The 26,864-nt window shown below is 34.2% G+C and overlaps 1 protein-coding gene across 2 annotated transcripts; it reads left to right on the forward strand.

Annotated features, from left to right (window-relative positions):
• The first annotated feature begins 327 nt into the window (after nt 1-327).
• Nucleotides 328-18,936, forward strand: LOC120219645 (phospholipid scramblase 2-like). 2 transcript variants are annotated; one of them, XM_039216492.1, is made up of 6 exons: nt 328-452; nt 4,910-4,952; nt 8,641-8,861; nt 10,142-10,303; nt 14,516-14,668; nt 18,872-18,936. In XM_039216492.1, exons 1-6 carry the CDS (start codon nt 360-362, stop codon nt 18,899-18,901), a joined length of 702 nt encoding a protein of 233 aa, XP_039072423.1. In that variant the 5' UTR covers nt 328-359; the 3' UTR covers nt 18,902-18,936. The 2 variants fall into 2 exon arrangements, with proteins under 2 accessions (XP_039072423.1, XP_039072424.1); XM_039216493.1 differs by having other exon boundaries at nt 8,713-8,861.
• Nucleotides 18,937-26,864: the final 7,928 nt, after the last annotated feature.

The following is a 26,864-nucleotide window of genomic DNA, read 5'->3' on the forward strand; positions in this document are numbered from 1 at the left end:
CTGAACCTAAAGAATTAGGTGTATTTAAATAGATCAAGGACCAAATAGGAATATGTGTGTTACAATTTGCAGAGTTTATGATACTGGTATCAACTGGCATTTCTTGTATTCCTGAGATTCTTTTTTGTTTTTAGTTTAGAGACAGCCTCCATAAATAAAATTCTAAGTATTTCAGTAGAAACAAATAAAAATAATCAGTATGGGTGATGTTTATACCATTAAATAAAGAAAAATAAACCCGAAATTAAAGTTGATTCTTGTCTCAAACCAGGTTAATGTTTCTTTCATGTTAGATTTTAGAGATAAAAAGAAAAATCTCTTCAATCTGTCACATCTTGAGCATTTATATAATCTTGATTATGTCTTTTTGTAATCTTCAACCCACGGTACAATGGATGCAAACACCAGGGACAATACCCAATTGTCCACCTGGATTGGAATATCTGACTCAGGTATGGTAATGTGTTTCTCATTGGAGTGCCAAGAATATGAATTTGATAGTTTCAAAACACAATGTGTGTTACAGGAAAGCATTTTGAATGCAGATTAAAATACTATACCTGTAACATTTAGATTTTTACATTTAAATTTAAGTTTTGGTTGAGGTAGTAAATTTACATTGTAAATAAAATAACATTGTCATTTACAAATGTATTTCCTGGAAAGTCCATTTAAAAATAAGTACCTGCTTTACATGCACCCCAATGTTTATAGCAGCACTATCAACAATACCCAAAGTACAGAAGAGCCCAAATGTCCAATGATGGATGAATGGATAAAGATGTAGTGTATATATACAATGGAATATTTATTACTTGGCAATCAAAAAGAATGAAATCTTGCCATGTGCAACTACGTGGATGGAACTAGAAGATATTATGCTAAGTGAAATTTGTCAGTCAGAGAAAGATAAATATCATATGACTTCACTCATATGAGGACAAAGATACAAAAGATACAAAGCAGATGAATATAAGGGAAAGGAAAAGTAATATAAAAACAGGAATGGGGACGAAACAGAAGAGAGCCAAATATGGAGAATAGAGGTTTAGTGCAGGGGTTGTGGGGGGGGGGGATGGGCTAAATGGGTAAGGGGCATTAAGGAATCTACACCTGAAGTCATTGTTACACTATATGCTAACTAACTTGGATGTAAATTTTTTTTAAAAATGAAAAAAAAGTACTTGCTTTTTAAAATAGGAAATTGGATTTTGAGAATGTAAGTAAAAACCAGCTTCAGGCATCTTCAGTTCATCTAACTGCGTAGGTATTAGAAGCCTGGTATGCAAACATGAAATGTGTGCACTAATACTAGGAAGATGTCTCCAGTTCTCTACCAAATTTAATGATGCTGCATTACTATTTTGTTTATTAAATCAATTCTGATTTAATTTCCTGTAGTGCTGTTTCTGAATAATTAACTTTGGCATTTCAAATGACTATTTCTTGGTCACATCTTCTTTTTCAATACTTTAAAAACTAAACAGTATATATGTTCCTTCTTAAAAAGTTTATTTACATTTTCAGTGCTTAATTATAAACTTGTCACAGCAATGATATCAATCTAAGAAGATTCAATGTTGAATGTGGGTAAAGGGTAAAAACTACATTATATTTTTTTACTCCAAATTATAGTATAGAGATTTCTCTCTGAATTAAAAAATTATTTTTTAATAAGTCTTCAAAAATTTTTGTGAACCTACTCTACAGACTGATAGTTTTTCATTTCCCTTTTCAGTATTTTATGTTTTCATTTTAATTCCAGTTAGTTAACATATAGTGTTGTATTAGTGTACAACATAATGATTCAACACTTCCATACAACACCTGGTGCTCATCACAAGTACACTCCTTAGTAACCATCACCTATTTAACCCACCCCCCCTTCATTTCCTTTTCCTGTGGTTAAAAAATAATGTTAAAACTTCATGTTTAAATTAATTGACAAATGTTTCTCCTTAAGAAAGCCTTAACTATGGAAAAATGTTTTAATATTTTCTATACTAATAAACAGAAAGTTGTAATTCCCTTTCTTAGTGTTTGGGGGTATGTCTGCATGTATTTCATACTTATTAAGCTCATTTAGCGGGGGTATATTTCGTAAGCAATGCACCTTTATCTGCAAAGGAGCAGATCTTATCAATCTCCCAATTTCTCTCTGTCTAAAATTCCTCACCTACCAGATCTGGTTTATTTTTATTTATTTAAAAATTTTTTTAACATTTATTCATTTTTTTGAGAGACAGACAGAGACAGAGCATGAGCAGGGGAGGGGCAGAGAGAGGGAGACAGAGAATCTGAAGCAGGCACCAGGCTCTGAGTTGTCAGCACAGAGGCTGATGCGGGGCTCGAACCCACAATTGTGAGATCATGACCTGAGCTGAAGTTGGCCATCTAACCAACTGAGTCACCCAGGAGCCCCCCAGATCTGGTTTAAAGAAATGCTAGAATGATTTCAAAACCTAGTAAGTGTTGTGTATGTGGGGACACAGCAACAATTCATAAATGATACCATGTGGGATCTGAGTATTGCCCAAGTTGTTTTTTAAAAATTTTTAAATATAAGTCATGGTAATAAGTGAAGAGCAGTTGAAACCTAAAGATGCTATACACTGTATAAGACCAACTCATAATGTGACCCATTTTTAAAATTTTTTTATTAGAGAGAGAGGGCACATGCATTGGGGAGGGGCAGAAAGAGAGGGAGAGAGAGAATCGCAAGTAGGCTCCACATTCTTGGTTTTGTGAGATCATGATCTCAACCCAAATCAAGAGTCATGCTTAACAGACTGAGTCACTCAGGTGCCCCGATGTGACCAGTCTTACACATAGACCAGAGGGTCCTGCCTCCTTTGAAATAACATTCACAGTGCACAGATGATTGCATTTTGACTCTCTCTTCGTTCACATTTTCTTTTCTGCTTTATGTTTTATAGTGATTCAACACTTCCATACAACACCTGGTGCTCATCACCAGTACACTCCTTAGTAATCATCACCTATTTAACCCACCCTGCCACCCATCTTTTCAGATATCTCATGCTCCAGAATTAAGACGGTTTTGTTATTTTTTATCAGCCTTGCAAGCCCTTTATTGATTCAGAGTGTTTGCAGAGAAATACAGTGAAGCTCTGGAAGTGAGGTATCCCTCACACGTTCCCCTGCTCCTTCCAGTGTTCCGGATGAGAAGCTGGACAACACAACAGTAAAAACTAGAAAGGAATCAAAATCTTTGAGGCTAATAGCCTCCACTTAGAAGGACTCTTGACTGACTTTGACTCTATCACCACTGTATTCATGAAACAAAATATTTAAGCTCTTCATGTGCATGTAATACCTGCTTTTGCTTCCATTGTTTCAAGCTCATTTGTGTTTTTGTCTTTGTAGTAGTCATGTTTGTCTTTGATAGCTACAAACTAAAAAGGTACTTTTATCAACAAGGTTTCTCAAAAACATTAAAGAACTAGCTTTGAGGAAATCTAGATTGTTCCTGGCAGCAGCATTTGGATTAGTAATTGTATTTTCTCACTGTGATGTTGGTCTTTGTAAATAATCAACATAGTGACTCTTCAGTTCATTTTTTTTTTTTTAGTATAACTGACACACAATATTATATGAATTTCAGATGTCTAACTTAGTGATTTGACAAGTTTGTACTCTGTGCTACATTTACAAATGTAGCTGCCATCTGTGTCATTACACCCAATGCTATTACAATATCATTGACTATATTCCTTACGCAGTGCTTTTTATTCCTGTAACTTATTCATCCTATAACTGGAAACCTTTTCCTCCCACTCCCCTTCACCTATTTTGCCCAACTCCCCACATCCCACTCCCCTTGGCAACTATTAGGGTTTTTTTTCTCTATTTATAGGTCTGAATCTGCTTTTCATTTGTTTTGGTTTTTGTTCTTGTTTTCAGATTCCATTTATGAGTAGAATCATATGATATTTGTCTTTCTCAGTCTAACTTATTTCACTTAGCATAATACCTTCTAGGTCCATCCATGTTGTCTCAAATGGCACAATTCCATCTTTCTATGGCTGTGTAATATTCCATTGTGTATATATACTATATTGTTCTTATCTATTCATCTATTGATGGACATTTAGGCTGCTTCCAAACCTTGACTATTGTAAATAATGCTGCAGTAAGTCTAAGGATGCATATATCTTGTTTTACTTTTAGTCTCTGTGTAACTGACCAGTGGCAGGGAATTCCAATTCCTCTCTTTTCCTTTTTGCGTTGTCTATTTGTAGAATTGTCAGATAAAATACAAGACACTCAATTACACCTGAATTTCAGATAAACAAATATTTCTAGGTTAATGTTTCATGCATTATTTGGTATATATTTATAGTAATAATTATTCATTATTTAGATTAAATTCATACTTAACTGAGCAGTCAGGTGGTTTTGCTTTGTTTTGTTAGATCTGGCAACACTATCAATTTGGTCACAGAAAACTGCTTACAGCATGTACAGTCTTCTAGTCTTCACTATATTTCACATGGAATGGAAGACCTCTGTTCCTACATCCTCTACTTCCCAAAAGAGAGCACTGAAGAGTTTTATCTGGTTGCATGATGGGCTTGGGTTTCTAGTTAAGATCTCTTTATAATTATATTTAAATTGTAATTGTGCTTTGGATAAATGTCTAACAGTACTTGTAATTATTTAATATTCAATGAAAACATTTTTAGAGTATACTGTGTATGGGTGCCCCCCCAAAAAAACCCACTTTACACTTAGACAATATATGACATTTGATAGAAAATAGAGAGATGTCAATAATGGGTCAATTACTTTAAATGTCCTAAATATAGGTATTAATGTATATGTGTATTGGTAGGTGCTTTAAGTTTAATTACTTCATACTACCTATCTTTATTTTCTACTTTATTAGATAAATCAGTTACTAGTGTGTCAACGTTTTGATCTTCTGGAAGGTATGTACCAAACATGCTGATATATTCATTCTTGAATATGTAACTTGTGCTGTAGTTCAGTCATTCCCTATAAATTAAAGTGCTTCATGTGACTGGGGAATAATAAACCTTGAAATACGATGAAAATATATAGGAAGTCATAGTCAATGATAAGATAAATACAGTAGTACAAAGTACAATAAGATAAATAAAATAGTACAAAGGTATTGGCTCGAGATCACTCCTGAAAATTCTAGTCTGTATTTTTAGTCTTGGTAAACAGTAGGTCTTTTTCCTAAAAGGAGTTTCCCATTCTAAATTCCTCAGATACAGGTATTTCAGAGAAGCTGAAGTTTCTGGGCAGTTCAATTCCACTCCCAAGTCTGAGAAATTGTTCTTTTTTTTTTAATTTTTAAAAAATGCTGTATTTATGTCTGAGAGAGAGAGAGTGTGTGTGTGTGAGCAGGGGAGGGTCAGAGAGAGAGGGAGACACAGAATCTGAAGCAGGCTCCAGGCTCTGAGCTAGCTGTCAGCACAGAGTCCAACACGGGGCTCGAATCCATGAACCATGAGATCATGACCTGAGCCTAAGTCGGATGCTTAACCGATTGAGACACCCAGGCGCCCCAAGAAATTGTTTTTTAGGATGCAACTGTCTACCTCTATCTCCTCAACTTAGTACAAGTATTTGTTTCATGTACATGAGGCTATAATACACATAAATCAAATTAAATCAATGTTTAGTTAAAAAAATTATCACCATTGTAACCCTTCAAATACACATTAGAGAATCTAAGACTAAAAGAGACATTTACGATTTAATTTTATTCATAAAAGCTTTTCAATTTTGGCATATTAAAAATTAATTGTTTTTCCCTGTTGCCTTGCATTGAATAACTTATTTTATGAATGACCATTTATTCCAGAATTCCCACTGAATACTTATAATGAACAAGACACACAGTAGTCATTTGAGAAAATCAAAGGAGACAGGCCTGGGCTTTCCCTGAAATGTGGATGAATATACTTAAATAAAATACATAGTATGGAATCATAAAATTAATGAGAAGGAAAAACTAATTGTGAGAATTCATAGGATAGAAACAGCCATAGTTATAATTTATAATACTTATAATACTTATAATTTAAGTAGCCACAAAAATATCAAGAGAAATCTAACCATCTATGTTATAGAGAACTAATCTATAGGTTGCGAGACTGCCAGCATCAACATCATCTGGGAACATGTTGGAAATCAAGTTCCCAAGCTTCATCACAGATCTACTAAATCACAAAATCTAGAGGCGAGGTTCAACAATCTATTTATCAAGCCCTCCAGATGGTTCTGATGCAGGCTAAATGTAAGAATGTAAGAATTGTAAGATGTAAGAATTACTGACTGCTCTAAATTATACATTCATATAATTTAACATTGTGCATTTATTTAAATGAATGAGACAGCTCTACAGAATCGTCAGGAATAGCTCCAAGGTATATTGACAAATATCAAAAGCAATTACAAAGTAGTGCATATAATAATAGTGTGTGTGTGCATTAAATTTTTTTTTGCATTTTAAAATTTGTGCCATGCATATGTAATTCCTACTCATAAGAAGGAATTAAATTTAAAAGGCAATCAAAATATTTTTTCATCAATATTGAATCATGATTTATCTTTGAATATTAAATAAAAATGAATACCTTTCAAATATGTTTTTATAATATGAAAGCAATTATGTTGAGAGGCCCACAAAATCATTAAAAATGATGAAATTCTGTAAATACCTGTTTCAAAGGTTAACATTAAAACAAAATGCTAAATGTATATTAGTCTAACATACTTACTAAAAATATTCATTCAAGAATATCTGAAACTTTAATGAAAAGTAGGAAAAAATGTCATCCTTGTATAACTACTGATATATTTCCTTTGAAGGCTTAAAAATATTCTGTTGAGGGGCACCTGGGTGGCTCAGTCTGTTAAGCGTCTGACTTTGGCTCAGGTCATGATCTCATGGTTTGTGGGTTCGAGCCCTGTGTTGGGCTCTGTGCTGACAGCTAGCTCAGAACCTGGAGCCTGTTTCAGATTCTGTGTCTCCCTCTCTCTGAACCTCTCCTGCTCACATTGTCTCTCCCTCTATCTCTCTCAGAGATAAATAAAAAACATTAAAAAAGAAATTTTAAAAAATAAAAATATTCCTTTGATCAATTTTTAAATCACTTTTAGTCATTGTCCATGCAATTTTTAAAAATATATTCACATAATGGCTTTTGTTGTTTTTCTTTATCTTAAAACTCAACCTTTTTTACATATCAAGTTTTTATTTAAATTCTACTTAGTTAACATATGTGGTAAACTGGTTTCAGATGTAGACTTTAGTGATTCATTACTTACATATAACACTCAGTGCTCATCACAACTAGTGCCCTCCTTAATACCCATCACCCATTTAGCCCATCTTCCACCCCCTTCCCTCCATCAACCCTCAGTTTGTTCTCTATAATTAAGAGTTTCTTATGGTTTGCTTCCTTCTTTCTTTTTGTTGCTCTTTCCTCTATGTTCATTTGTTTTGTGTCTTAAATTGCAATATGAGTGAAATCATATGGTATTTGTCTTTATCTGGCAATGACTTATTTCACCTAGCAAATAAACTCTAGCTTCATCCATGTCATTGCAAATGGCAAGATTTCATTCTTTTTGATGGCTGAGTAATATTCCATTATATATATATATATGTTATATATATATAATACATATATTATATACATATATAATTATATAATTGCATAATTCCATTATATACATATACATATATATACATACTACATCTTGTTTATTCATTCATCAGTTGATAGACAGACTTTTTTCCATAGGTGGGCTATTGTTTATAGTGCTGCCATAAGCACTGGGGTGCATATGCCCCTTCAAATCAGTGTTTTTGTATCTTCTGAGTAAACACCCAGGAGTGCAATTGCTGGGTCATAGGGTAGTTCTATTTTTAGTCTTTTCAGGAACCTCCATAATTAAAACCCAAAATTTTAGAAAGCAACACAATAATCCTCAAAGGGGATACTATTATTGCCTTGTGTTGGGTATTTACTTTGTTTCCATTTTACTTTTCCTTTTCTAAGTAGAGCAAAAGTGAACATTTGGTAAAGAAAGCACTTTAAAAAAATTAGGACTGTTTTCTCTGTATGATCACAGAAGTAAAATGATTAGGACAAAAGATAATATTTCCATTTGCTTACACAAGAGATGAATTTGATTATTATCTTATGTGGATGATATACAAGTGTTTACTGTCTCCTTCAACTAAGCATCAGTAAAATACTTTTTCTTCGGTTCTACTATCCAGATTCAAGACTGAATGTCTTTTTCCTATCCTCAGGAAGAAAAGATGAAGAGGAGCAGAATTTAATATAACTCAAAACACAATAGTAAAATGACAGTAAATAGGGTTGATTTCTCAGAAATTCAAAATGATTTTTTAAAAAGCTATGTATGGAATTTTAGCAGTAAAAGGGATCAGAGAATAGCTAGCACACCTCTTTTAGTTTTTGTAAGGCAAAACTAAGATAGCAGTGAAGATAAGTGACTTAGAACCAAGTAGTTTATTATCGAAGATAAGTTGCATATTTGCAGGTAATTTAATAGGCAATTTACAGGTCTCCCATCACTAATAAAATGCCACATTGTTTGATTCTTTAGTTCTCAGTTGTTTTGCAACTAGCAAAAAATATGAAGTTACGAACAGTCAAGGACAGAGAATTTATTTTGCAGAAGACAGAAGTAATTGTTTCCTGCGATACCTCTGTGGACCATCAAGACCTTTTACCATGACAATTTATGATAATGTAGGCCGTGATGTCATTACTATCCAAAGAACTCTAAGAAGTCGTTGTTGCTGGAGAAACTGCTCTGTACAAAAGGTCAGTAAATATTGTTTCTACATGATTTAGAATGTATTTGAATTCTTTCAAAAAAGCCTCAACACTGAGCGTATGTTAAAGCATTGGGTTTGGCTACAAAGAAATTTCCAGAATGAACTATGTTAAAGAATTATATATATGTATATATATACCTGCAGAGTGAGAATAATATAAAACACTGTAAATATTTTTCAGGCAATGAAGATCACAAGATATTTAGGTCTTCAGAAGTTTTCTATTCTAGGGGCGCCTGGGTGGCTTAGTCGGTTAAGCGTCCGACTTTCCTTAGGTCATGATCTCGCGGTTCGTGGGTTCGAGCCCCGCGTCGGGCTCTGTGCTGACTGCCAGCTCAGAGCCTGGAGCCTGTTTCAGTCTGTGACTCCCTCTCTCTCTGACCCTCCCCTGCTCACGCTATCTCTCTCTCTCTCTCTCTCTCTCCTAGAAATAAATAAAACATTAAAGATAAGTTTTCTATTCTAAAATATTGTGGTTTTTATTTGCATTCCTCTGCACGCACTTTTCAGCCTTTGAATGGAGTGCCAACGAATTAGGGGCTGTGAAGTTCAATCCTATTTTCAGCAGTGTTTCTCAGACTGGTCCTTTGAGCTATCACTGAATGGGATCCCAAATGTATATTTGTACAGTATACATGTGTCTTTTTAACACAATTGGCATATATTCTATAATTTTTAAAAATAAAACAATGTAACTTGAAGATTACATCCGTATGCACAGGGCTTCTTCCTTACAAAATGGTTGGATAATAACCCATCATATAGATGGCACACCATAATTTATACAACCAATCTCTGAACTGGGCTTTAAATCACAATAAACAGTGTTTCAGTGAATTCATATTTACATTTGCAAAGAGGGACAAAAGTCCTTCACATATTGGTAACAGAATGGTTGTTGGTGTGATTGGGGTTTAAGACATGTCTCATGGGCATGGCAATTTAAAAAGTGACCTTCATAAACACCTTAGAAATATTATTACCCCCACTTTTGCAAATGGAAGATGAATTCCAGGGAGTTTAGTGACATGTCCATATTTCATGTAGTAAATAAGCAGCAGCATCAGGTCTCAATTTGGAGGTTTCAATATCTAAAACCTTGGTTTTTTCACTTCCGTGTCCATTCCCAAATTATAGGGCATGCTTTAAACACAGAAAGTTATGTTCACATATATAAAACACTAATGAGTAGTATGTAACTGATTTGTTGCTTACAAATCAAAATAAATCTCATTGATCAATACTACATTTCTCAATCATTTGTAGCTAAAAGTTGAAGCTCCTCCTGGTGAAAAAATTGGATATGTGTATCAATACTTTCACCCATTTTTGCCAATGTTTGAAATAAAAAATGAGAATAAGGAGGATATAATGAAAATCAGAGGGCCATGTGTGGTTTCCAGCTGTCTCAAGGATCTAAATTTTAATGTGAGTAATATATTTTAAGATAATCATGTTCAAATTGGTTATTTGAGTATTTTCTAATACATTAATAAATCTCATTAAAATAAGATAAAACATGTTATCATGTTATAACTATTTATTTTTTAAACTGAATTTCTAACACATAGTTTCCTTGCTTCATTGAGTCTTACACACTTATGTGATTATAAGGCATCTTTAAACATTTTTTTTTACATTTATTTATTTTTGAGAGACATAGAGAAAGTACGAGCAGGGGAGGGTCAGAGAGAGAGGTAGACACAGAATCTGAAACAGACTCCAGGCTCCGAGCTATCAGCACAGCTATCAGCACAGGGCTCGAACTCACAAACCACAAAACCATGACCTGAGCTGAAGTGGATGCTTAACTGACTGAGCCACCCAGGCGCTCCATAGGCATCTTTTGAAGCTGTATTTCAAGTATGTAGTTATTAAACAACAAGTATGGTATTTAATATTTCAAGGAATATTGAAAGAAAAATAAGCTTTATTGCAATGAACAATGACATAATTGGGCATTAATTATAAATAATATATTCATGTTAATTTTTATAAAATTTGAAACCGGGTTATGATACAATTTTGTTAAATGTTTATGTGCTTACTGATACATTTCTCAGATTGTGGCCAATATTCAGATAATAATTTGGGAAGTTAATTACTAAAAATACTAAATATAGTTAACAAAACTAAGCAACTCACTACACTTAGGAATGTTGCTTAAGAATCCATATTTAACTAAGCAATATTCCTAAGAATATTGTTGATTTCATAAAATATTTGATTTGAAAAAAGTACTGTTTCTCAGTCTTTTAATAAGGACATGTTTGCTTGTTTTTTTCTTTAACTCTGAAATCATATCTACCTGATTTTTTTTCCTTCTCTAGAATTATGTTAATTCAGTTTAGTGATACTTATTCTGATTGGCACCAGCATGTACTGATTAAGTAAAACATATTTTAAGCAAATGAATTATGACAATAACATGGTTAGTTTGATAAACCTGAATAATGAGCACACAGGACTCTACTCTTTTGTATTTCAAGTTGAAAACCAATGGAACAGAGTGGCCAATGCATAAAACTCTAGAAGCCAAAGCTACAGTGATTCATTATTAATGATATCAAAAAATAAAATGTTTTCCATGTGCTATTTTATATCTCACATGATATAATAAATCCTACTTTATTCAGATATCATGAGAACTTTCTGTAAGGTGTATTAAACACTTTCTTCTAAGTATGAAGCAAAGTCATTTTATAGCTGGCACTCTTTGGGTAAGCTCTAAGAATGAACAAGAAAGGGAAGTCACAATTCTGTGAAAAAGTAATTCTGTGAATGAGTGTGGGCAGCCCTTTCAATACACTTGCTTACGAAGAAGAGAAAAGAAATAAAGGAGTAACTAGTTACAGGACCAGGGACTATGGTAAGGGAAATAACCATTCATCTAGGGAACAAAATTTAAGAAGCACCAAAACCCTTAATAATTAAGATAAATGATACTTGGATGTAATATTTTTTAAAATAAAAATTATTGCAAATCCATTATGAACAAATTTATAAACAAAAACTTAAGGCAGAAACTGACTATGCACTTGTATGACTTATCTCACTGCTTTACCCTAATCCTGTTCCTGGCTGAATGGGGGCACAGGGAGCATGGGAAAGTATTTTTATGAAAGGTATATTCTTAGCATGTTTTGATTTTAAAGGAAAGGAGCCAAATGGGAGGGAAAGTGTGGAGAAACAGCAAAGGTTAAATATTTGATGAATCCTGTCTCTTAGTTGGTGTGGGGCCTAATACACATGTTCCTAGGAAATAAGCCTCAAATAGGCACAGAGTCTATTCATCATAGTCATTGTCGAAGGATTTAAGGAGTGTTGGTATGGATAGAATACTTCCTGTGTCCACTTATATGTAGATATTTCTCTCTCTGTCTCTATCTATCTATCTATCTATCTATCTATCTATCTATCTATCTATCTATCTACCTATCTATCTATCTATCTATCATCTATCATTTATCTATCTATCATCTATCTATCTATCTATCTATCATCTATCTGTCTACACTAATGTAAATGTATTTTCCTTATGACTTTCTCAATAACATTTTCTTTTCTCTAGCTTACTTGTTGTAAAAATATAGTATAGGAAGGGCACCTGTGGTGGCTCAGTCAGTTGAGTGGCTCTTGATTTCAGCTCAAGTCATGATCCCAGGGTTGTGGGATTGTACCCCACGTCAGGCTCCACACTAAGCATGGAGCCTGCTTAAGATTCTCTCTCTCTTTTGGGGTGCCTGGTGGCTCAGTAGGTTGAGTGTCTGACTTCAGGTCAGGTCATGAACTTGCAGTTGGTGGGTTCAAGCCCCGTGTCAGGCTCTGTGCTGACAGCTCAGATCCTGGAGCCTGCTTCAGATTCTGTGTCTTCCTCTCTTTCCACCACTAGCACTCTATCTCTCTCTCAAAAATAGGTAAACATTTTTTTAAAATCTCTCTCTTTCTCTCTCTGCTCTACTCCTCCCACATGTGCATTCTCTCTCTAAAATAAAAAAAAATACAGTATATGAAAAATATAACCTACAAAATATGTGTTAATTGACTATTCATGTTATTAGGTAAGATGACTTTCTAGGAATTAGTCAGTTCCCATCCAGTAGTTTCTATTTTCTTTGCAATGTAAAATATAAGACATTAGGCTGATGATGAGGAAGAGTGGCATTGTCAGTTAGTTATGAAAACACTGGAGAAATTTTGACAAAGTTTCACAAAACCCTTCCATATTTTTCTTTTCCCAAATTCCTTAACATTTCTTACAAGACTATGTAGGATCCATCTCTGTATACCTCTCTTTTCTTACTAATTTTCTGCAACTAGCTCCAGCCCTCACTTTGCTCCAGCCCTACCCAACTCAGGGCCTTTTCACCTGTTGCTGACTCTCTAGGACGCCGTCCCTCTCCCTACTCCTCTGATCACTAATTCCTACTGATCCTCTAAGTCTCAACTTAAACGGTGCTTTGCCAAAGGGGCTTCCTGTAAAATCACTGCCCTCACCTCCATTCTTTTAGCCTGCTTATTATCTCCCAACTGTATTCCATTACATCAGCCTACCTTTTCCTCCATGGCATTCATTACCAGACAAATACTAAGAGTTACAACAGATAAGTATATTGTCTTATATAAATATTGTCTTATATGAATATCTCTTATATTGAGAGATAAATATTAGTTGGTATGAGAAGTGATGTTCTAGTTGATTTAGATGAGTAGGGAGAAAAGGGGATGAGAAAGGGTAGAGGGATTCAGAAAATTAAGATCTTTTAAGAAAGAGCTAACTGTGTAAAAGAGTGGAAAAACTAGTGGCTTTCATTTAGAGTTAAATTGATTCTCAGGTCCAATTTAAGCAATTATATAGTAAGCATATATATTGATATAATTTATATGTAATGTATGTTATCATATATAAAATAACATATATCATATATAGCTGGCCTTTGAACAACACAGGTTTGAAATGCACTGGCCCACGTATATGCAGATTTTTTCCAATAAACACAAGTACAGTAGCATAAACATATTCTCTCTTCTTTATGATTTTCTTAATAACATTTTCCTTTTTCTAGCTTACTTTATTGTAAGAATAAAGTATATAATACATATAACATATTAATTGACTTTATGTTATCAATAAGACTTCTAGTCAATAATAGGGTTTTAGTGGTTAAGATTTTGGGGATCAATTGTTATATGCAGATTTTCAACTGCCCAGGGGTGTTAGCACCTCTTACCCCTGTGTCATTCAAGGGTGGACTGTATAATCAGTTGTATACAATCAATTTGTTTGATAGATACTGTCTGTAGATGTTTTTTCCAAGTTATTATGTGTCCATAGTGCACATTATATATTTTAGACAGATAGATAGATATTATCATAGTTGTTTCTAGATAGATATTGTCTGTAGGCATTTTTTCCAAGTTATTATGTGTCCATATTGCACATTCTTTTTATTTTAGGATGTGACCAGCATGATTATAACTCATATGGGTCATATTTAATTACTAAAATTTAGGTAGGAATATCTATTTTTTATTTCAGATATTTTTAAAATCTAAAATGATATATATATACATATAATATGTACATAAAATGATATATATATATACATATAATATGTACATATATATTTTTTCTTTTAGTTATTGTCTCTGGATGAAGAAATAGTTCTTGGCAAAATTTCAAAAAAGTGGGCTGGATTTATGATCACCAATGCTGATAAATTTGGAATCCAGTTTCCATTTAATCTTGATGTTAAGATAAAAGCACTGATGCTTGGAGCAAGTTTTCTCATTGTGAGTCTATTTTTATTTTATTTAGCTTAAAACTATATTTTCTGAGATTACCATTGTGTCTTTGCTAATATTTTTGCTCAAATCATCTATACTGATTGCAAATTGTACTTTTTGGTCTCCAAGTCCTCAAAATCATATCATGGATTCAGTCTTCACATTGCAAAAGATGTAAAAACTAGAGTGTCCTGTAAACATGATCACTGAAGTTAAAATCCTTGCCTTGATGGAAGAACAAGACTAACTTGCTGAAAATAGGAATAAAATGGCTTGTTAATTGTAACTTACTGTTATTTCCTACGATTTAAAATTTTATAACTATCTTTTTGTAATCATTGTTAATTTGGAAACTACAGATATGTAGATATTTTAAAAAGGAAAATACTGCTCTTGATTATATTAGGGCCTTAGGGGCAAAATGAACATAAGAAATTACCTTCATTCTCTAAATATAATAAAATGATAGGAAATGGCAAGAGACATATGCAGGGCTGGGTCACACATTGCCTCATAAATAGTACTAAAATTTGGAGAAACAGGAAAAAAATAGATTAAGTAGCAGATTGAATATAGTTGAAGAGAAAGTTAGGGAACAAAGAAATACTGTAGAGAAAATGATTCATGATGTAATAGAGACAAAACAATATGAAAATCAAGAGTCACAAATATGATAAGAGAACAGGTAACTCCTAAAAAATTTTCAGAACCAAGAAATACAAATTCAGTGCATAAAGGGCAAATATCCCAAGTAATGTAATTTAAAATTAACATCTATATATAGATGTTAGGAGTGAAGCAGAAAAGCAGAGAAAAATAAGTAACCACAAAGGAAAGACAAATCACCTGTAAGCAATGAGACTGACAATTGACTTCTCAACAGAAACACTGAAAGCCAGAAGACAGTAGAATGATATCTTCAAAATACTGATTAAAAAACAATCTGAACTCTCAAATTCTATTTCTTCAAGACTGTATCTTAAAGATGAAAGTAAAATAAATACATTTGCATTTTAAGAAACCCAGAATTTTACAACACATAGATTGTTGTAAAGTGTTTATAGCACTTCAGGAAGAAGCATGCTCTGAAAAGGTACATCTGAAGTTCAATAATATTCATGAGCAAATAAAATGCTAACCATATTTGTGAATGTAAACATGTTTTTAATAATAAAATAATAGTGGGGCTCCTGGGTGGTTCAGTTCTTCAAGCCACCAACTTTGGCTCAGGTCATGAGTTCACCGTTTGTGGGTTCAAGCCTCATATCGGGTTCTGTGCTGACAGCTCACAGCGTGGAACCTGCTTCGGATTCTGTGTCTCCATCTCTCTCTGCCCCTCCCCTGCTCACCCTCTGTCTGTCTCTGTCTCTCAAAAATAAATAAACATTTAAAAAATAAATAAAAAATAATAACAAATATGTAATTTTTTGCAAAAAAAAGTAAAACAAAAATACTTAGCTAATAAAAATGTATGAGTTATCAGAAGTTATTAGAATTTAAATGGTCTTAAGGTCTTTGTATTGTTCAGGAGATAAGTAAAATGTGCATGTTAAAATGTCATGGGTAATGACTGAAGTAACATAAAGACTGTAAATTTCAAACTAGTATAGTGGAAAAATGGTAATAAAATACAAGAAAGCAAACAAACAAACAAAACCTATTCGGTGGAGGGAAGGGGAGGAGAGAAAAGCATAGAGAAAATTGGGACAAACAGAAATAGAAAATAATTATTCAATTATATCAAATATTAATTTAATATATTCTATATAATTTTTACAATAATCACAATAAATATAAATGGGAAAAACTTGCAAGTTAAAAAATAGAAATTGCTAAATTAGATTTTTAACATTTTTTAAAATGTTTATTCATTTTTTAAGAGAGAGAGAGAGAGACAAAGCATGAGTGGGGGAGGGGCAGAGAGAGAGAGGGAGACACAGAGTCTGAAACAGGCTCCAAGCCCTGAGCTGTCAGCACAGTGCCCGTTGTGAGGCTTGAACCCACCAACCACGAGATCATGACCTGAGCAGAAGTTGGATGTCCAACTGACTAAGCCACCCAGGCGCCCCTAAATTAGATTTTTAAATTATCCCTAGGTTCTTAATAGTCGACAAATCAAAATTAATGAAAAAAAAATGGAAAGAAAGAAAAGATGGGTAAATGTATAACAGAAAAATACTAACCAAAAAAGCTATTAAAGCTAGGGTAATATCAAAAAATTAGATTTTAATACCATAAAAACATTAGAGACAGAGATAGAGAAGGTGACTACATTATAATAAAAGTTCCATTCAAAAGAAACATGATAATTCTTGATTTTTGTGCCCCTAAGATCAATGTTATACAATATTTCTCATGTTTAACATTGAGAAAAATTATTTTGTTAGAGAATGACAAGTTCATCATCATAGTGGGAAATTTTGCACCCCTTTCAAGTTGTATTCGTTGTAGGAATCAGAAATTTAGTAAAATCATTTAAAATTTGAACAAAAAAGTAACAAGGTTGATTTAATGGATGCATGTAGAACTTTGTGTTACACAAGTAGATAAATAAGTTGTTCTCAAAAAAAGGTTTTTTCAAGAATTATTTTCATAATGGGCCAAGATGTAAGTCTCAACAAATTTCAGGGAACTGGTAATACTTGGACCTTGGTGTCACAGCAAATAACATTAAAATAGAAATAAGTAAAGATATATATTTTAAAATATTTTGTATATATGGAAATGTGTACATGACTAAGGAGTAAAAAGTAACACATAATAAAAATTTTAAATATATCAAATTTTATCATAACTAAAATATTACAAACCAAAACTTTTGGGATGCAAGTAAAGTTAAAGAGCAATGTATAATGGTAAATACTTACTGAAGAAAAGTGGAAAATTAATGGGCTAAGTATTCATCTCTAAAAAGTTAGTAAATGAACAGAACAAACCCAAGGAAAACATAAGGAAGGAGATGGCGAATTATTGACCAAAGATAAATGAGTAAACAGCACCCACCCCTGGTCTCTAGATGGAAAAGAATTTTAAAAGTAAATAAATTGCAAAGTAACAGACTACTAAATTATAATATCTTAAACTTCTGTACCTTAAAACAAATTATAATGTTAAATATTTAATAGCAAACAATAAAGTAAGGAAATATGTGCTTCGAATATGACCAAGGAGTAATATCCTTATATTAATATCAATTTTGTTTAAATGAGAAGAAAAATATCAAATTCCCAACAGAAATGGAAAAAGAATATAAAAAAGTAATTAATGTATCTATTAAAGAGTGAATATAAATAACCAATAACCATAAGAAAATGTTTTCAAAAACAAGAAGAAAGCAAAAAAGAAAAAAAACAATTTTTCATTTTTCTAATTAAAAACAAAATTTCATTTTGTCTAATGACAAAATCTCAATGCTGATGAAAGTTTAGGAAATCAGGTAATCATGAGCTATAGGTACAATTTAGAAAACAAACTGAAAACACCCATTAAAATTTTTAATGTTCATATATTTTATATGCATTACTTTCTTCTTTTTTTTTTTTTTGCATTACTTTCTTCTAAAAAACCTAATACAAATGCACATGATTAATTATGCGTACTCTTGGAAACAGCAATGTGTCCTCTATGTAACAAACATCACTCTAATAAATTAAGAAAGCTGAAACAACCTAAAATTTAAAGTATGAGATTTATTAAAAACACACTATGAGATATCTCTAAAACAGAATGTTAGACTCAAAACTAAACGAATTTTAGTGGTACAAATACTCAGTGTATATTATGCAGTAAAAATAGTAGTGGTAATATAATAAGCATATTATAATACCAATTGTGTGTGTATGGAAAGAATTTGAATCAAAATATTAGTGGTAGATTTTGGGGGGATTGGAAATACAACTTTTTTTTTCTTCTCTATTCCTAAACTTTTTAATATTTAGTATATATTATGAAAACATACATAAAAAATGAAGTAGAACTGGTTGCTGTTCTTTAGGGCCTTTATATCCAAATTTATTATTTTGGCGTGTTCAAGAGTAGACAAATATTCATTCTTATTCCCTTAGAAGTTGTCTTCTGCTCATCAGAATTCTTCTTTAATAGGTTTTATTAGCACGTTATTATAACACAGGACCCCAAAATCACTCTCATGTCTAAGGCCTGTACCTTAAAAACCAATCTAATCACATTTATTTTTCATTTTCTTTCTAGGACTATATGTACTTTGAAGTCTGGCCATAAGTTTTGCCAGCTTTCAGCAAAATTAAACAACTATCACTGAGAATATTTAAATAAAGTTTTCTTTCACTAAGATTATTTGTATAATTTTTTTCTGCATAATAAACCACACCACAATTTAAGAACTTGCAGAGATCATTTCATTTAGCCCAGGATTCTGCTGTACAGTTAGTTCTCCAGGTCAAGACCTAGTTCACTATTGCAAGGGCAGTCAGTTAACAGATTGCTTGGGGACCGTCTCATCCCAGATAGCCTCATTCATATGTCTAGCTGTTGTCCAAGGCAATAGGAGCAGCAAGCCACATATTTTACATCATCTAAGAGGCTAGCCAAAGCTTCTACACATAATGACTATGCTACAAAGGCATCAAGAAAGCAAGCTCAAATGTCCAAGCGCATTTCAAGCCTCTGCTTCAGTTATACTTACTCATGTCCCATTGCACAAAGCAAGTCACATAGTCAAGTCCAGATTCAAGAAATGGAAAAATAGGCTCAATTTCTTTATGGGAATCACTGTAAAATATTATTTATTTGCAGCATAATATATTATTGTGACATTGTATAAAGTCACAATTAATGTAACCATTAATAATAATAGTCACAATTATTTCATCCGCCCCATATGCCAAATATCCTCAGCCCTATCAGGACTCGCAAAGTTCTCTTTCAATTACAGCATCAGGTTCAAGTCCAGTATCAAGTGATCTGAATCTTTTGTGATTACTGAAGTGAGTGAATACAAAAGTGAATCCTTAAGTGAGGATACAGGACTATAGCTCCTCTTGATTCAAAAACTTCAAAACTAAAAAGATACAGGTAACAGTCAATAGTGAGCCAAGATCAAAATAACCATAACAGCGGTGCCTGGGTGGCTCAGTTGGTTGAGCATCCGACTTCGGCTTAGGACATGATCTCACAGTTCGTGAGTTCGAGCCCCGTGTCGGGCTCTGTGCTGACAGCTCAGAACCTGGAGCCTGCTTCAGATTCTGTATCTCCCTCTCTCTCTGCCCCTCCCCTGCTCATGATCTGTCTCTCTCTGTCTCTCAAAACTAAATGTTAAAAAAATTTGTAAACAAAATAATCATAATAAACTCATGGAATCCTCATAGCAGTCATTGGTTATTAGCAATTTTAGCATTGAGATGGGCACGTGTCAGGCACGTGTTACCAATTCCTCTTACTGTGGGGACAGAGAGTAGTCTGCTCTCTAGCAGTGGCTCTCTATTTTCTAGTGCATTGTTCTCCTTGGTTCTGCCTTCTGAGATTTTGGCTCTGCCATCTGATTTTTTTTTTTTCTTAATAAAATACCTGTGTTTCCAACTGAGTAGCATTTGTAGCCTTTTGCCTACCTACAGAAGGTTGGAGACAGAAGTATCTTTTCATCTTCAACTGTTTCAGTCTCTTTCAGTCTACAATTCTCCTGCTCCCTTAAAACCTGTGTGGCTTTCCATGTAGAAGATTCAGTCTACTCCAATGGAAAAAGCCACGCCACTTTTCTTTTTAAAACAGGCTTCTGTGTCTGGACTTACTCATGGCTAGACTAGCTTCTTTAGATGATGGATGAGTTTCAAAAGCAGCCAGGAAACACATGCTTATGCAGAAGCACTTTTCAAGCCTCTGCTTACAACAAGTTTGTAACCTCCCCCTTGCCAATCCAAGACACATGGCTAAATCCATATTCAAGGGATGTTGAAAGAGATCCCCCTCCTTAATCAAAGGTGCTATAAAATATTGTGGACATGTTTTTTTTTTTTTACAACCTACCACATTATTTAACAGGCGATGTTTCTTGATTTATGTTTGCTATAGACTGAATGTCTGTGTTCTTCAAAATTCAAATGTTGAAATCCCCAGTGTGAAAGTATTTGGTGGTGGCCTTTGGGATAGGATTAGGTCATGAGAGTGGAGCCTCATGACAATGGTGCCCTTTTACGAGAAGTGCCAGAAAACAACCTTGTCCTTTCACCATGTAAAAATTTAGCAAGGAAACAGCCAACTATGAATCAGGAAGTGGACCCTCACCAGACTCTTAATCTGCCAGGACTTGATATTAGACCTCCCATACTTCAGAACAGTGAGAATACACCTCTGTTGTAAATAAGCTACTCAGTCTACGGTGTTCTATGATAACACTAAGTCTATGAATAGACTAAGACAGTGTTACCTGTGAAATAGTTTTTCATATGTGATTTTATTTTTTAAATTTTCATTGTGTAGTTAACTAATAATTATTTATGATGCCTCTTAGATATGGTTGATTTCAATGAGGGATATTCCAAAGAACAGGTCATCCTATATCAGAACTGCACAGATACTATCCTAACGGAACCAAAAGGGATAAAGACTCAGTGAAATCTAATAACATGAGGACTATTTCCACATGAAGGTTACTTTTCCTTCTTACAAAAAGTGTTGGATGGAACAGCTCTTGTCATCAGGGCTTGCCATTTTATGTTCTGGATAAATCCTGTCCCGGTGATAGGGATCTCTGTATGCAGAAGAGCAGGTCTTTGTTTGCAAAACTGATGCTTTGAATGGATGTTACCTAGATCATTCTAGAAAGATGAAATAAAAAATTTGAAGGAGTCAAAAGTGGCTCATCTTAAGTCATGCACTCCCTTTCTGTGATGCAGAGGTAAAGGGATCCACATGTATGCCTGAAATGTTTATTTGGTACTGTGGCCTGGGCGATTCACATATAGAACACCATATTCTCCTGCTTTCCAGATGACTACAGGATCTCGGTCTATGAGCTTTTCCCCAAGTATTTATATTTTGTAACATTCCCCACGAGTCTTCACAAACACCTTTTAGTGGGAGGATAGTCCACACACCCTTAGAAAAAAAATACATGAGACTGAATTCTCTTAGTGAGAAAAACTTGGAACCAAATTAATTTAAAGAAAAGTAACATGACATTTTTACTCTAAAGTTTTGTGCAGCGATTTCATTTCCACATTATCTATCTCATTCACAATTCCTTCTGTGAAACTTATCTCCCTGCAATGTCTGGAAGACACATCCAGTTTTCTCCTCTTCATCCAGCTCTGATTGGATCAGGGTTTGGCATCAGGGGGAAGGTACTCAGTCCCTCTAAATTTTATATATATAGGGAAAAGTACCTACTTACAGTATTGTTTGGAACATGAAATTGGATAATTTTTAGCACAATGCCTGGTACGTACTGAATGCTTAATATATATTAGACAGTGTTATTAGAGCCACATCTAACTGAATGTTGATAATTCAGATATCCGCATATCCACGATGGAACATTAGTAGATGAAGAAATACTAACACACTGTTCACAAACTGGTATCTTGTTTGCTTGCCTCAATTTATAGAGATATAAACACTTTTTAGAGGAGAAAGGAGTTTTGTCTGAAATTGTTAAGAGAATGTTAATTGAGATAATTGAATATTCCTGCTTTTGATTCAGTCATGTATCCAAAGACTAAGCACAAAGCATTAAATTTTCAATTCTCACATTCCAGTACAAGATTCTAAACTATTTATGCAGGATATGCTACAAGAAATGAATTTGTCCTCAATTCACAACTTCTCAAATACATCTCAGGCAATAAAACAGTTACAGGAGAAATAGGAAGATGAAGTATAAGCTATGGTGTCTCTTACCAGTCTCATCCTTTAGGATTTTGGCATTGGGCCAGAACCTGGTAAAACTGACCAAGAAGAGACCATGTAGGCATTCTGACACAGGTGAGATAGTTTCAGGGACAAAGTTTACCCCTACTTTTATAGATGATGTGATGCTCTTCTAACACCCTGAGGATTGGACGCTTACACAACACCTACACCCGGGGTCCTTGATATGAATGCTGACACTCATAACAGGTTATGGCATAGTTCAGATGATTTTAGAGGTCAATAAATGGAAGTGAGTGCACAAGAATCAGGGAACAGCATGCAGTGGGGGAACTAACAGGCAAATACTGCCTTTTGAAAACACATGGAGTGCCTCTAGAGTATACTGTCTGGTATGACTTGATGACATTATGAGGAGTGGCTGTGGGAGTAGCGAGGTCCTACTAATAGCTGGTTAGAAGCTATTGAGCCAGTAGGCATTTGGGTTAAGTATTGTTATTGTTATTGCTATTGAAATAACAACTACATAAACTGGAGTGAGTTTGTGGTGTATTTGTTTTCTGAATGTGAAACTGCCAAGAAGCAGCATTAATGGGGTGACTCATTTTTAAAAAATTATTGAATATGTGAATATGTGAGACTCACATATGCTCACACAATTATCAGCCAGTGAGCACATTATCATTGATAGGGAGCAAATGGGATTTTTAATTGCTTAACAGAACCAATCCAACAGAATTTTAGAACAGGCAACTGGAATTTTAAAACATGCTTCAAAGTAAGATATAAAGGGTTATAAAAATATATTACCTGTTAGTCTCACCAACTATGCATGTGGCTATGATGCCCTATCACTCTCTTGAGAAAAGTAGATTATGCTAGAAAATGTTTTCCAAGTCATCCACCAAAATAGTTTACTGACAGTTGAGTGCTGATGTTTTTTGGGAAACCCCAGAGCTCCTGTTTATTAACTTCTGGCCATTCACTAAAATAATGGTCCTCAGACTTTAGCATGCATCAAAATCATCTGAAGGGATTACAAAATTCAGATCACTGTACCCCAACCCCGAAGTATCTGATTCCACAAGCCTTGGAAATAATTTGCCTTTCTAACAAGTTCCCAGGTGACACTAGTGCTATTGCTAATGGGGACACACCTTGAGAACCTTTGCACTAGAATACATTGCCAGGTTTCAGCGAGAATTCTGTGAGCTGTTGAATGGACCAAACTAAGCAGATCATAAAGGCCTATTAAACATTTTAGAGAACCACTGGACTCATCCAAATGGCTCTATTTTTAAACATCATGATTGTTTGGTTAAACATCATGCCATCTTCTGATACATAGTGCAGAATGCATAATTGATTGAATAAAACCATAACATTTTTGTCAACTCATAAGAACTGTCACTGAGAATTTTCCCATCTCTACCACAAACTTCAGTATTTATTGCCTTTGAATGCGCATGTGAGATGTCAACTTCGCTGGCTCTTTCTACCCTTGAAGGATTGTGTTCCTTCAAGGTTCTAGTTCCACAACCATTCTGTAAAATCATCATTCCCAGTGCAACTAGCAATGCAATTGGATCAGTTGGCGTCTGTTCCACAAAACAAATCCTGTAGGATAATTCTAGACAAATAACAATGTTCAAACTACTGGATGACTACAGAAGTTTTTGGTTTGGATTAGTTTGGTCTAGCACGGATTCCATATGTTTATAACTCAAAAATTCTATTGAATGACGGTCCTTCTGAGCAGACATTGGGAATATTGGTAGTACAGCACTGCTTTCTTGTTTTTTATGTGAGAAAACAAATGCTAGAATCAATATGTTACAACTGCACACACTTTCTTGGGCTAATATGTCCTGATTACATACATCAGTGTAACCTAGATGTCATTTGGAATTTAATTTTGACAGATGAGTAATTGTTATAGATGATCATTTCATGATTGTGTATGTGTTAGATATATCTGACCATTCTATACCACCGGTACTAGCCTAAAATGCTTGGAGTCATCAAAGCAGACCTTCCTTAACTTTCTGCTAACACACCAACAAATTTATTTGAATTCACACTCATACTTTCTTTTTTTTCCTCCTTGCACAAAAGAAGACACACCTGCCTTTCTTCCCATACAAAAGGCAACCAAGCCACTGGTGACCTACATGCTTCCCTCTCCCCACCCCCCAGCCCCCTCCCCCAAAGCTTCCTGCCCACTCAATTACTCCTTTTTCTCCTTTATCTTCAATCTCTCTCCCTGGTGGAAAATGTTACTGGAAGTGTGGTTTATGAGTCAGTAACATTAACACAATCTGGGAATTTTTAAAAAGGCAAACTCATAGGCCCCACCCTAAATCTCTCTGTTTTGACAAATTTTCAGGTAACTTTGTCACTAAAGTATGAAAAGAACTAGAATAGTGCAGTAGTTCTCAGACTTATATACACATTGGAATCACATGGAAGCTTAAAGAAAACTATCAATGCTTTAGACCTATCCCCAGTAACTGATTTCATTCCTCTAAGATACAGCCTGGGGACTGGATTTCTTTTTACTCATTTATTTTATTTTATGTTTTTTTAAATGCGTTTTTAAATTTATTTTTTGAGAGAGAGAGAGAGAATGCAGGGGAGGGCCAGAGAGAGAGGGAGATACAGAATCCAAAGACAGGCGCCAGGCTCTGAGCTAGCTGTCTGTACAGAGCTCAATGCGGGGCTCGAACCCACGAACCGTGAGATCATAACCAGAGCTGAAGTCGGACACTTAATGGACTGAGCCACCCAGGCACCCCTGGATTTCTTTTTAAATAGACTTGTTTTTAAGAGCAGTTTTAGGTTCACAGCACAGGGATTTCCCATATACCTTCTGCACTCAAATACACACAGGAATCTTCAAAAGCTCTCCAGGTAAGTCTCATGAGCAGCCAAATTTAGGAATACTCTCCAAAATATTTTTCTTATCAGTACTTAGGTAGCATTATCTTATTTTCTTCAAATTCCCTTCAATTGAATACCTACTTCTAAAATTTTTGTTGTTTTCTCATATAAGCTTGAGTTTTCTCTACTCTCTTTCTCTACTTCCTCACTTCCTTTTACCACCAGTTCCCTGAGATTTCTCCTGCATTTGCACCATTCTCTTCTCTTCAACAAGAGATCCTTTTAGGTCATATCTTACTTGATTTCTCTGGGCATTTGGTGCTAATTCCTGAATTCTTCCTTTCCATTATTTTCCAGACAACCCAGTCCCTGGGGTTGATTCCCCATTTCTCACTCATTCTCAATCAGATAGATTTCTTCCTGTGCTGTTCCTTAAATGCTGATGTTCTTCAAGTTTACATTGTAGGCTCTCTTTTGGACTATCTCGTTGTCACATAGCAGGATGTCTGGGGTCATGTGAAGAATTTTTAGAAATTAGCTTTTAATGTATTTAATGTAATGTCTTTAATTTCTGTCATGGAGGTTTTATAGTTACCAGAGTAGAGAGCTTACACATTTTTCATAACCGTGTTTTACTAGATATTTGATGTTTTGGTGCTTTTGTATATGGCATCTTTTAAATTCTATCTTCTATTTTTTGTTTTTAGTATATGGAAACACAATTCATTTTGTGCATATTGATTTGTATAGTATCATCTTGATAAATTTACTTATTAGTTTTAGTAGTTTCTTTGTAAAGTCTTTGAATTTTTTGTACGAACAATTGTTGTTGGAAGATAAAAATAATTATACTTTACAATTCCCATTCTTTATGGATTTGCTTTTTTCCCCTTGCTTTTTTAAATTGGATAGGGTCTCCAATATTATAGTGAATTAAAGTATTGGCAGCAGGGGTGCCTGGGTGGCTCAGTTAAGCGTCTAACGCTTGGTTTTGGCTCAGGTCATGATCTCATGGTTCATGAGTTTGAGCCCCGCCTCAGGCTCTGCACTGACAGCACAGAACCTGCTTCGGATTCTCCCTCTCCTTCTTTCTCTGTTCCTTCCTGGTTCGCATTCTCTTTCTCTCTGTCTCTGTCTCTCTCTCTGTCCCCCTCTCTCTCTTAAAATAAATAAATAAACTGAAAAAAAAAAGTATTGGTATCTTTGCTTTATTCTCAACTTTCTTTAAGTGGAGATTTTCTTATATTTCACTCATATATGTTGCTAGCTTTAGGGTTTTGGTAAATACTTTTAGTCAGATTGAGAAAGTTTGACTTATTCTTAAAGTGCTGAGATTTTTACCAACTTAAATTTAATTATACATTTATACATCTGATGATAATGTAATAAGGTTTTTCTCTGTATTCTGATAGGCTGGTGAACCACATTGATTGATCTGGGATAATATCAATCATAATGTTTTATTTATTTTTCCTGGGTT

This window comes from Hyaena hyaena, unplaced genomic scaffold, assembly GCF_003009895.1.
Source record: "Hyaena hyaena isolate Hyena2069 unplaced genomic scaffold, ASM300989v1 scaffold_636, whole genome shotgun sequence".
Classification (NCBI taxonomy): Eukaryota; Metazoa; Chordata; class Mammalia; order Carnivora; family Hyaenidae; genus Hyaena; species Hyaena hyaena.

Coding starts and splice junctions, on each gene's coding strand:
- LOC120219645 (XM_039216492.1), top strand. CDS start 360: ATGTCTTTTTGTAATCTTCAACCCACGGTACAATGGATGCAAACACCA. Junction 453..4,909: donor GATTGGAATATCTGACTCAG/GTATGGTAATGT, acceptor CTACTTTATTAG/ATAAATCAGTTACTAGTGTG. Junction 8,862..10,141: donor GAAACTGCTCTGTACAAAAG/GTCAGTAAATAT, acceptor AATCATTTGTAG/CTAAAAGTTGAAGCTCCTCC.